Source organism: Lepidochelys kempii, chromosome 6, assembly GCF_965140265.1.
Source record: "Lepidochelys kempii isolate rLepKem1 chromosome 6, rLepKem1.hap2, whole genome shotgun sequence".
Lineage (NCBI taxonomy): Eukaryota > Metazoa > Chordata > Testudines > Cheloniidae > Lepidochelys > Lepidochelys kempii.
In genome coordinates this window covers 83,096,344-83,109,438 of record NC_133261.1, presented here as the reverse complement: position 1 = coordinate 83,109,438, position 13,095 = coordinate 83,096,344, and the positions used below count along the sequence as shown (strand labels likewise).

General features: G+C 40.1%; 1 protein-coding gene across 7 annotated transcripts in view; it reads left to right on the top strand.

The window, feature by feature from the left end:
- PRKD1 (protein kinase D1) overlaps nt 1–13,095 on the top strand; it is a 301,945-nt gene that overhangs the window by 199,354 nt on the left and 89,496 nt on the right. For all 7 annotated transcript variants that reach the window (XR_012159485.1, XM_073348910.1, XM_073348911.1 and 4 more), the window contains 2 exons: nt 3,382–3,513; nt 7,816–7,976. Coding sequence is in view for 6 of the 7 variants with exons in the window: in XM_073348910.1 (XP_073205011.1) it covers nt 3,382–3,513; nt 7,816–7,976 (293 nt within the window). In the remaining variant the exon portion in view is untranslated. The remainder of the gene's footprint in view (nt 1–3,381; nt 3,514–7,815; nt 7,977–13,095) is intronic.

The window sequence follows — 13,095 nt, the reverse complement described above, 5'->3', positions numbered from 1 at the left end:
TCCAGGCTCCAGTACCAGACCAGTACTCACTACCAGGAGCTAAAACCACATGAGCTGGCCGGTGCCAAAAGCAAAGACCAGTGCTCCTGGCTGGTGCAGGATTCCTTCTCCTCTTTTCCTGACAAGGCCTGTGGCAGGAGCTGACATAGCACCCTCCCATGACAACTATAAGGATGTTCTTAAGAGAGTGGCCCAAAACCTGGGCATCCAGATGGAGGAGGTTAAGGAATCCTTCCCTCTTTGTTGGACATCTTGGCTGCAGCAGGCCTGTCAAGAGTGGCCCTTTCCCTCAACAAGGCCATCAGGGACCCAGTAAAAGACAAACCCCAGCATCCCTACCTCCCACAGCCAAAAAGGCCAAAAAGAAGAACTTTGTCCTGGCTAAGGGATATGAATTTTTACTTACTTATCCTCTCCCAGAATCCTTGGTGGTCTCAGCTTCCAATTAGTGAGAGCAACAGGGTTTACCATGAGTGGCCCCTAAGTCAAAAGACTCTAAGAAGCTAGTAGACCTGTTTGGGAGGAAGGCCTACTCAACTGGGGGTTTGCAGCTCAGGATCACGAACTAACAAGCAGGTTATGACTTTAACGTTTGGGACTCCTTGTTAAAGTTTAAGGACTTGATGGGCCAAGAGGCCAGACACAAGTTCTCCTCTTTGGTGGAGGAGGGGAAGTCTTTAGCAAGGGCTTCCCTACACGGGACCCTGGAAGCTGCAGATTCAGCAGCCAGGTTCATGGCCTCCACAGTGGTTATGCATAGAAATTCCTGGCTCCAATCCTCAGGCTTCCCACATGAAGTCCAACAGACCCTCCAGGATCTTCTCTTTGAGGGCACTTTGCTCTTTTCAGAGCAGACAGACTCTAAGCTCCATGGCCTCAAGGATTCCAGGGCTACTCTGGAGTTCCTGATCTTATACACCCCAGCATCTATGAGAAAGGATTTTATGCCCCAGCCTTCCTTCTGGTTCTTCCTTCCACCGGCCAAGAAGGACTCACAGAGGAAGAGGAGCAGAGACTTCAAGCAGAGACCTGCACGCCAGTCGTTCTCGTCATCAATGCCTGCTTCCCCAAGACATTCCAGACACTCTAAGCAGGCCTTTTGATGGGACTCAGGGGGACAGTGTGCCAGCCACAGAGACTTTGGATCCAACCTGCACTTTCTTTGCAGACCACTTGTTCCACTTCCTTCAGGCATGGTCCCGTATTATTACAGACCCTTGGGTACTAAGCACAATAGAAGTGGGATATACCCTCCAATTCAATTTTCTTCTGCCCATCCCATCCCCCTTCCCATTCCTCTTCAGGGACACTTCTCATGAGCCACTTCTAGGCCAAGAAGTGCAGTTGGAAGCCTTGGAAGAAGTTCTATAGAATTTAAGTGATTGAGGGTTCTACTCCCATTATTTTCTAATCCTGAAAGCCAAGGGAGGTTTCAGACCTATCCTGGACCTGTGGCAGCCCAACAGTTACCTCAAGAAGGTAATGTTCCACATGGTCTCATTGTCTTCCATCATCCCTTTCCTAAATAGAGGGGACTGGTACATCAGCCTTGATTTGAGAGATGCTTATTTTCACATTTTGATATTTCAGGGGGACAGAAGGTTCCTCAGGTTTGTTGTGAATCACATGCACTGCCACTTCACAGTTCTCCTGTTCTGCCTATCAGCAACATCATGAGTGCTTACAAAGCACATGGTGGTCGTAGCAGTCTCCCCAAGGAGGCAAGGGGTTCAGGTTTACCCTTACCTTGGCGACTGGCTGGTCAGAGGCTGGACTAGGGCTCAGGTGGAGTCCAGCATACATCTCATCCAGTCAACCTTCTGGGACCTAGGCCTGCTAATGAATATGTAGAAATCTACCCTTTCCCCGGTACAAAGGATAGAGTCCATTGAAGTGGTGCTCAACTCTGACCAAGCCAGAGCCTTTCTCCCAGAAGGGCAGATTCAGGCAATCATGATGCTTATAGAGCACCTCAAGGAATGCCTGATTATAACAACACGGAGTTGCCTGAGGCTCTTGGGTCAAATGACCTCATGTACTTACATAGTTCAGTACGCGAGACTTTGACTTAGACCTCTCCAGGCATGGCTGGCTTTGGTGTACTCAACAAAACACCACCATATGAACACAATCCTCAGGGTTCCTCACCCCAGTTTTCATCTTCCTTGGTTGGTGGCTGGACCCGCTGGTGGTTGGCGTTCCGTTCTCATGGCCCCATCCATCGCTGTCCCTTGTCACAGATGTATCAGCACTGGGCAAGGCGCACACACACCTACATTGGAATGGACACGTGCAACACATCTTGAAGAACAACAGTTATGGAAAGGTTAGTAACTGTTTTTGTTTTTTTAACATTTGACTAGGCAAATGGTAACATGCTTCCTGTTAAGAAATGGTCTGCATCAGTGGCCCTCCTTGATCCACTTTCATTTTCCGTGTTTGATAATGACTTGCAGCTACATGCTCCCATGCAATGCATCTTAGCTTCTGCCTATTTTCACATAATGATGCAATCTTATAAAATAGTGCTTAGAAAAATGTCTTGAAATTTGGTTGAATCCTTTGCTAATTTATGGCAGAGGTTTAATGCACCAATTATTCTTTATGCCTTTGCTAGAAAACAGATAATACTCATTCTAGATTACCAATATGTTATTTATCACATTGCCTCAAAGAGAGTCTTAATAAATCTGGACGAATGTAGCAACTACCTCATACAACCATTATGAAAAAGTGGCAAATAATCACACCTTTAAATTTTGATGAGAACATTTAAAACAATTTAAAAATAAACTTAAAAATATCCTTGACCAGTACATTAGAATATACTATAAAAATGAAGGATTATAAAATAATGTAAATGACAGGCTTGGACATGAGTACAATAGATATTATGAACAAAGATTTCATAAATACACACATTTTAATAGTTGTGTATATGATAGCTCTGGTAAGAGATCAATATTATTCTAAGCAGTACAAAAGTTAGAAAGGAAAGTATAAAAGTTTGCTGCAACTTTAGTGTACATCTGAAGTACTGGCAAAAAAAAACTTGGAAGCACACTTTTACATTTTTCTAACATTCATTTTGGTATGGCTGATAGTTACTAGCATTTCATCCTTGGAATAGGATATTATATTTACAAGCAATTGCGAATTCTTACTTCTCTTTCTATAAATTAAATTTTGCATGAATAAAGAATAATTCCATTTATAATAATGACCACAAGAGAGAAACTCAAGATAACAATGATTATATTTCAATCATATCTGAAAAAAAAAGAAATATCAAATTACCTATTACAATAAAATATCATGTAATGATACAGATTTGTTATGGTATTAATTAGCTTTATCTTTTATATGTTCTTGTTTTTACAGCTTCTGCCACATTTGAAGACTTTCAGATCCGTCCCCATGCTCTGTTTGTTCATTCATACCGAGCACCAGCTTTCTGTGACCACTGTGGAGAAATGCTGTGGGGTCTTGTGCGTCAGGGACTTAAATGTGAAGGTAAGTTAGCATTTGCTTTCCAATCTGAGTCAGAGACTGGAGTCAAGCATGCCACTCCTGTGCTTGACAGTATTTCAAAATAGTGTGGGCACCAGAACTATACTTCTGGTCTCCAAGGGACATCCCATAATGCATTGTGGAAACTGGTCAGAATATAGTGAGGCTGGAGCTAATCCAAGGTACTTCAGAGTACTTACTGAGACAGCAAAGCAGTACAATCAGTGCAGCACAGTGCTGTGTGAATATATGGAGTAAAATCCTGGCTTCACTGAAATCAATGGGAGTTTGATTTCCATGGATCCAGGATTTCACCCATGGTTTCTAATTCAATATGGCTGTACTGGTGCAAGCACAAGAGTGTGAACACACAGTTGGTTTAGTTAAATTGGTTTAATTATGGTGGTATAAGCAGTAACAATGCAACTTTTTTATATAGACAAGGCTTTTGATGAGTAAGTAGAAATTCTGCCATGTGACAAAGAATGCTTCCTTATTTAAATATTCCCAGCAAATAAAGGCAAAGACATTAATGATGGAATTCGTATAAAGATTTGAAGGTAAATATTTTCATGGTTTGTGCTATCTCCTATACTACTATGTCAAGTAAATCCACTACCATTTCGCTAGTCAATATGTAAATGCACCCTCAGTTAAAATTACTAGGAGTCGTGTGTGTATGAAAAAGAGCACAAAACTCATTGCATACCTATTGGATGGCTTTAATTTCAAGGGACAATCGCACAATGTAGACCCAAAGTTCCCTATGTTCCACATTAATTTGGTGTTCATTCCCTTTTTGCTATTAAATATTATTTATATTAAAAATAAGAATATGTAACTGAGATTATAGTCAGATTTTTTTGCACTAAAAAACGAATCCCACATGTTAATTTTCCTCCATGAATTTATTTTTGTTTGTTTTCTTCATTTTGGGTATTTGGCAAACACTGCATATTTGAACATAGGCAGGTTGAGAGTCATGACTCATTGTTTTCAGCAGGGGCTACAATGATCAGGGTTACTCCACCACCAGCAGGGGGATGAAACACTGGAATGCGTTACCTAGAGAGGTGGTGGAATCTCCTTCCTTAGAAGGTTTTAAGGTCAGGCTTGACAAAGCCCTGGCTGGGATGATTTAATTGGGGATCGGTCCTGCTTTGAGCAGGGGGTTGGACTAGATGACCTCCTGAGGTCTCTTCCAACCCTGATGTTCTATGATTCTATACTCCAGCCATTAAGGAGAATTTTTTTTAAATGAAAAATAAATTTGTTTTTCTCATTGTCTTATCCAGTTTTAGGCCCTGAATCTTTTTTAAAAATTGTTTGTGGCATCTCCATTATCTTCCCTAACATTAAGTAATGCAAAGCCATCAGGCTCAATGGAGTCTTATGATTTGTACTCTGGGTGTGGTTGGGATGGATATGCTGGCAGAAAGTCAGAAAGACATGTGAATTTGCCTAAAAGTATATTCACTGTTGAACAGAGTCCTTATCTGATTAATCTCACTCCCCTCTGAATTTGCACATTTAAATGTTTATAATTACCAGAGTAGATTATTTAGGAGGAGGAGTTCAAAAGGCGTAAGCCATTATTCTGCTGGGGAAATGGGATCTACTCTCTTCCCTTTTAAAAAAGATATTGTGTTTAAATAAAGAGTAATTTTGTATGGTTTTCTGACCTAACTCATTGATGAACTGAGATGACAGAAAAAGGACATCAAGAAAATAAATATAGCAATTTCTGGAATAAAGCTAATAATGGAATAAAAATATTGTGGGAATTCAAAACAAGATGCTTAGTATGACTAAAGTAACAAGTATAGTGATGATGATCTTTCTCCTCCGGCCTAGAATAAATGAACAAATGGTAGCTGAATGACTCTGAATCTAGGGAACCTTTCTTGGGACAACACAGTAAACTTTCTGAATGTCTGCTGCTTTGGAAAGTCCAGCTATTTTATGAGTACATTTGCAGTCCTTACTCTTCAAGATATCCAGGCTTCTTTAAAGGGGAAAAAAATGTATATCCCATGTCATTCATAGACAAATAGTAATACTGTTGGCTGCAAAATATTGTACTGTTGAAGTGCAAAGATAACTAGATTTACTACTATTGATCACTTTTATGTGTTTAGTTACAGGCTGTGTTTACACTCCATAATTTACAGCGGCCCAGCTGCAGCACGTTTGGTGAAAATGCTCTAAGCTGATGGGAGAGAGCTCTCCTGTCGGCTTCATAACTCCTGCCTCCATGAGGGGCAGTAGCTATGTTGGCAGGAGAAGCTCTCTCACTGACATAGCGCTGTCTACAATGGCATTTAGGTTGGTATAACTTACGTTGCTCAGGGGTATGGATTATTCATACCCTTGAACAACATAATTTATACCAAAGTAATTTGTAGTGTAGACATAGCCTTAGTGTTTGATATTAGTTGTTTGTTAATAATAATAATAACTTTTTAAAATCTCATGGGTCCAAAATCTTATATTGACTGGCATCCTCTAGAATGCCAGTGGGTTCATTGGGATTGAACTGGATAGAAATCAATAAAGAACATGAAACTTTTTTGTCAGCTTTCACTTTCCCCTGTCTTTATTTAGCCATAACCTGGTACTGCTGTCTCCAATTTCAAATTTTCCTCCCCTCACACTACCAAATGCCAGCCTAGGCTCTCTTCCTCATGAGGTCTTATCATACTATAAATCCAGAATTTAGGCCCGGAGGAGGGTGTGACCCAGGAACCTTTTGGTGGCAAAGGGTGCATAGAGTTTTACAGGCATCCCCAAGGTCAGATGTATGCATATTAAGTTTACCAAAAGGTGGCATATGAGCTCTCTACCAAGAGCCAAGAGTCCACTTGTCATCGTAATCATTGTGAAATGTATGTACGGATAATGTTTAAGGAATTATGTATCTGTACTGAAAATTATTAAGGTATGTTAGTTAGGGCAGATCAGCTCCTGTCAGGTAGGAAGGAAGAGACACTTTTATGACTCTCTGGCTGGTAATGTGTGTATTGAGTATTGTCCGCTTCACAATGGAGGCCTAGCTACAGTCTGAGCCATATGCTAATCAAGAGATTGTAAAATTGACAAGAAAAAGGCACACAGGAAAACAACAACCATCAGGGAGGGTCCTGCTTATGAGTAAAGATAATGGTTATGGGAGTATAATTGAGGGTACAGGGAGACACCCTGAATCTTTTACACTGTGGAGGAAAGCTGACAATTTAGCTTGTCTCTCGAATGGAAGATCCCAGCCAAGCCTGGCTGTAATACGTGGGATGGATTTTGGGTGAGCTCTGCCCTATAAGACATGACAGTAACTTGTTAGTTAAGTCTAGGCTCTAGAATGAGTGTTATGATTTTATTTTGTATGTAACCATTTGTTTCCAATATTTCTACTTACTATCTCTCGAATCTCTATACTTTGTTAAATAAAAGTTTAATCATTTGTCCTATAAACTTATCTAAGGGCCCTGTGTTAAGTGGAGCTGTGATCTGAGATGTATGTGGTAAGCTGGGGTGTACTGTTCCTTTGTGAGCAGTGAATCTTTGAAAGCTAAAAGCGTCCAGTGGAGTAGTGGCTGGGCAGAGCCTCCGTATGTTAAGCGGGGAGTGCTTGTGTTGTCTGTGCCGGTGGAGTCAGGAAGCTGACCCACGAAAGGTACAGGCAAGGCTTCCTCACCCTAAAGACAGGTGGAAGCCTCACTCTGTACCCCCAGGAGGTGTCACGGACGGGTTGTCCATGCCTAATCTTTATCTGAGGAAAGGCCTTTCTGTCATGTAAATTTCTCACACCCTGTGCCTAATTCTTTTCTCTGATTTTATACCAGTGTAATTCTATTGACTTCATTAAAGTTGCTCTTGAGCAATACTGGTGAGAGATCAGAGTATAGATATTTGCTGTGATCATTCTCATTTTACCCAGAGCATCTGTGTTCAGCTCCTGTTGGAATGTTGCCAATGACTGACATGAAATTAAATCTTTTTTCCATACCTCCCATGTACTAAGTGTACAGCCACAGTAGTGCCTTCTGCTCATAGATTCTTGGCAAATGAGGGACTAAGACTGAGGTTTGGTCATGGTGGTAACTTTTGGAAGTTTATTGAATTATCTATAGACCATTGAGATTTGCCTTAACACCTTTTTAAACTAGCAAAACTTAAAGCAAAATAGTAATGCTGAATACCAATAGCTTCAGAGAAAATTAGGGTGGCATTTTTGTTCAATATAAAAATACATTTCTACTTTATTCTGAAATAATCTTTAATAGGAAGGCTTCATGTTTTCCTTTTCAGGATGTGGTCTAAACTACCATAAGAGGTGTGCATTTAAAATCCCTAACAACTGCAGCGGTGTACGTAAAAGACGACTCTCAAATGTTTCCTTAACGGGACTCAGCACTATTCGGACAGTATCTGCAGAACTTTCACCTACCACCCCAGATGAGGCCCTTCTGGTATGCAATTATCTAATTACTAAAATAATAAGAGTTGCCAAAACAAATGAACTTTAACATTTTGGGATTTGTTCTTCCTACTAGACACAGTGAGAGAAGGGTATGTAAATTTACCACACAAATTTTACCTTGTTGTAAAAAAGAGCACCTTAACACAACAGGAAGGACCCTGTCTCAGCATATGAATGCATATTTGTCAAACTCTGCTTCCATCATTATCCTAACACAGTAAATAATAATCCATTTTGAAGGATTATGGTATTTGAGGGTCTGGTTGTAGAACTGGCCCATATAAATTAGAATTGATATGACAGATATGTTTACTGCATAATTGAAAAAAAATCTTTCATGTCAAAGCTGCATATGTATTGATTTGTGGTACAGCGAAAAATGGCCTCAGGAGAACACCTGAAATTGGGGCTCATTAAATATCTGAATAACTTCTGCTCTTGGTTTTGTGTGTGTGTGTGTGTATGTGTGTGTTCAGACATTTTTCATCTGTGTAGTGCATGAACCACAATGATTCATATAGAACAAACAACACTTTGACTAGTACTCGGAATAGTTTGCTCTGCAAATCTTCCTTTTGTATTTGGTGATGTTTACATGTGCATCTTGTTTTAGAAAAGCAAAGTACTGGGGTGTGATTTATCAAGGACTCTAATATGCTGCACTCTAACTGTCCCATATAGCTCCTTCTGGCACACTCTCATGCACGTTGACATTAACGTGCCAGCAGGGTTTACATGGGACAATTAAAGCACTTTACTAATCACGGGTTTCAGAGTAGCAGCCGTGTTAGTCTGTATCCGCAAAAAGAAAAGGAGGACTTGTGGCACCTTAGAGACTAATGAATTTATTTGAGCATAAGCTTTCGTGAGCTACAGCTCACTTCATCGGATGCATGCGGTGGAAAATACAGTGGAGAGATTTTATATACACAGAGAACATGAAACAATGGGTGTTACTGTAGACACTGTAACTAGAGTGATCAGGTAAGGTGAGCTATTACCAGCAGGAGAGCGGGATGGGGGGAGGGGAAACCTTTTGTAGTGATAATCAAGGTGGGCCATTTCCAGCAGTTGACAAGAACGTGTGAGGAACAGTTGGTGGGGGGGCGGAGAATAAACATGGGGAAATAGTTTTACTTTGGGTAATGATACATCCACTCCCAGACTTCCTGAGGAAACTACAATTCATTGGTGATTTTCCTGAAAACACCATCCTAGCCACTATGGATGTAGAAGCCCCCTACACCAACATTCCACACAAAGATGGACTACAAGCCGTCAGGAACAGTATCCCCGAAAATGTCACGGCAAACCTGGTGGCTTAACTTTGTGACTTTGTCCTTACCCATAACTATTTCACATTTGGGGACAGTGTATACCTTCAAATCAGCAGCACTGCTATGAGTACCCACACGGCCCACAGTATGCCAACATTTTTATGGCTGACTTAGAACAACGCTTCCTCAGCTCTCGTCCCTTAATGCCCCTACTCTACTTGCACTATAAAAGGTTTTTTTTCCCTCTCCTGCTGGTAATAGCTCACCTTACCTGATCACTCTTGTTACAGTGTGTATGGCAACACCCGTTATTTCATGTTCTCTGTGTATATAAATCTCCCCACTGTATTTTCCACTGCATGCATCAGATGAAGTGAGCTGTAGCTCACGAAAGCTCATGCTCAAATAAATGTGTTAGTCTCTAAGGTGCCACAAGTCCTCCTTTTCTTTTTGCGGATACAGACTAACACGGCTGCTACTCTGAAACCTAGAACAAGTTAGGTTACTATACATTTTTTGTCATGGAGAGGAATACACACTGCCATAATTAATATATTTTAATAGCTAAAAAAGCTGCAGTGTGCACACAGAAATGAACCTAATAGTAAATGAAAGTTTAAAAACATTTTAATTCAAAAAAGAGGAAAGAATTTATAAGCATATGAGAATAATCATTGTCTTGTTTTGTTTCCAATTAAAATGTTACACTTATTGAACTTGATATACGACAAGAGTGTTATTCAAACAACATAGGCCTAGTGTTACATGCAACACCATCCATGAATCCCAATTATCTACAGATGCCACTAATTATAATAAACCTACTTAGAAATTCAGATGCACATTATGAATACATACATTTTTAAAATAAAAACTTACTTAAAATATTTAGTAGAACAACAAAAAGTTGCACATTGTACTTTTCAAGGTTTATTTTAGAAATGCACACTTACTAATGTCATTACAATATTGATAAAAATGGAATTAAGAGGCAATGTGACACTATTTTAGATTGTTTCCAGAACTGAGGTTAAAAAGGGGGGCTGCCACTTTATGTAAATTTTAAACAGCTTAAACTTGCTGCAGGACTGAGTACTGTCAAAAAAGACACATTGGATTAAAAAGGATAAGATGCTTCTCAGGAACAATATATAAATGTTAATATTTGATTATTATGTAACCCTAGGCTGAATTTTGAATGATATTTATGGAAAGTGCAATACATTTTTTTTTACTTCCCTTGATGCATGATTATATCTTGAGAATTTGCTGTTCCTAAAAAATAATCATTACAAATAATTTTGGGAGGAGGATGGGTCAGAGGATTGGTGACAGAATATGGAGCCTTTGTCATTTAGGCCATTTGTCTGTATCCAGCCCAGTTAAGTAATGATTCAGATGATCATCTAATGTCTGGTTGGTGACCTACATATAGTAATTGGGTGTCTTAGTTGAGGGTCTCAAGGCTGCCGTTATTGTATGAGTTCTGAGCATACTGGACTTCGGCTTTCAGAACTGTCATTAAATCACCTTTCTGGAACATTAAATAGATAGTCTGTACTGTAGAATGCTGAACAATCCTATTGATACACTTTGTAAAGTTTAGGGATGTCCGGGGCTTTTGGTTCAGGCCTCTCTATATACGTGCTCTGTTAGCTGTACAGCTCAATTTGAAAACTTAAGTTTGTTAGACTTCTAATACTGTGACTAAAGGCCTGCCTGTCTGTTGTTGGACACATGTTCCTTGAATTATTTAAACACCTTTATTAAATGTCATTTTTTAAAAAAATCTTACTTTAAAAAAATCCAGATTGTTACACTGAATTTTAATATGAAGAAATATAGTAGGATTCATAATGAGTGGCAATGCATATATATTAGTAACATTTCTTTTCTTTACAGATCATTAATTTGTACCATGCTATCATTTTCCTACCAAATTATGGTTTAGAATTACATATAGATGGATAAAATAAAAACCTTTAACAAGTAGCAGGTCAAATGCTTAAACCTTGAAAAATTAAATAGGTAACTTTCTGATTTTTCTTTTCTTCCAGAGGTAAAAATTTGAATGAAGAAAATGCTCCTCATTTAGGGCCAAATTCTCAAAAGTGACCTCTAAAATTGTACCCATTGTTTTTGCAAGAATAGTTTTTCTCATGCTTGTTTTGTATACATATTTGGTTTCATCCAAGAGTTCTGAAGGAACTCAAATGAGAAATTGCAGAACTACTAACTGTAGTCTGTAACCTATCATTTAAATCAGCTTCTGTACCAGATGACTGGAGGATAGCTAATGTGACGCCAATTTTTAAAAAGGGCTCCAGAGGCGATCCTGGCAATTACGATCCTGACTTCAGTACCAGGCAAACTGGTTGAAACTATAATAAAGAACAATATTGTCAGACATATAGATGAACATAATTTATTGAGGAAGTATCACCATGGTTTTAGTAAGGGGAAATCATGCCTCACCAATCTACTAGAATTCTTTGAGGGGGTCAACAAGCATGTGGACCAAGGGGATCCAGTGGATATAGTGTACTTAGATTTTCAGAAAGCCTTTGACAAGGTCCCTCGCCAAAGGCTCTTACACAAAGTAAGCTACACAGGACAAGAGGGAAGGTACTCTCATGGATTGGTAACTGGTTAAAAGATAGGAAACAAAGGGTAGATATAAATGGTCAGTTTTCAGACTGGAGAGATAAATAGTGGTGTCCCCCAGGGGTCTGTTCTGGGACCAGTCCTATTCAACATATTCATAGATGATCTTCATTCTTCAGGGACAAACCATCCCGATGAGTCGAAAGAATAGTAAATATGGCAGGCGACCAGCTTGCCTTAATGGTGAAATCCTAGCGGATCTTAAACATAAAAAAGAAGCTTACAAGAAGTGGAAGGTTGGACATATGACTAGGGAAGAGTATAAAAATATTGCTCAGGCATGTAGGAATGATATCAGGAGGGCCAAATCGCACCTGGAGCTGCAGCTAGCAAGAGATGTCAAGAGTAACAAGAAGGGTTTCTTCAGGTATGTTGGCAACAAGAAGAAAGCCAAGGACAGTGTGGGCCCCTTACTGAATGAGGGAGGCAACCTAGTGACAGAGGATGTAGGAAAAGCTAATGTACTCAATGCTTTTTTTGCCTCTGTTTTCACTAACAAGGTCAGCTCCCAGACTGCTGCGCTGGGCATCACAAAATGGGGAAGAGATGGCCAGCCCTCTGTGGAGATAGAGGTGGTTAGGGACTATTTAGAAAAGCTGGACGTGCACAAGTCCATGGGGCCGGACGAGTTGCATCCGAGAGTGCTGAAGGAATTGGCGGCTGTGATTGCAGAGCCATTGGCCATTATCTTTGAAAACTCGTGGCGAACGGGGGAAGTCCCGGATGACTGGAAAAAGGCTAATGTAGTGCCAATCTTTAAAAAAGGGAAGAAGGAGGATCCTGGGAACTACAGGCCAGTCAGCCTCACCTCAGTCCCTGGAAAAATCATGGAGCAGGTCCTCAAAGAATCAATCCTGAAGCACTTGCATGAGAGGAAAGTGATCAGGAACAACCAGCATGGATTCACCAAGGGAAGGTCATGCCTGACTAATCTAATCGCCTTTTATGATGAGATTACTGGTTCTGTGGATGAAGGGAAAGCAGTGGATGTATTGTTTCTTGACTTTAGCAAAGCTTTTGACACGGTCTCCCACAGTATTCTTGTCAGCAAGTTAAGGAAGTATGGGCTGGATGAATGCACTATAAGGTGGGTAGAAAGCTGGCTAGATTGTCGGGCTCAACGGGTATTGATCAATGGCTCCATGTCTAGTTGGCAGCCGGTATCAA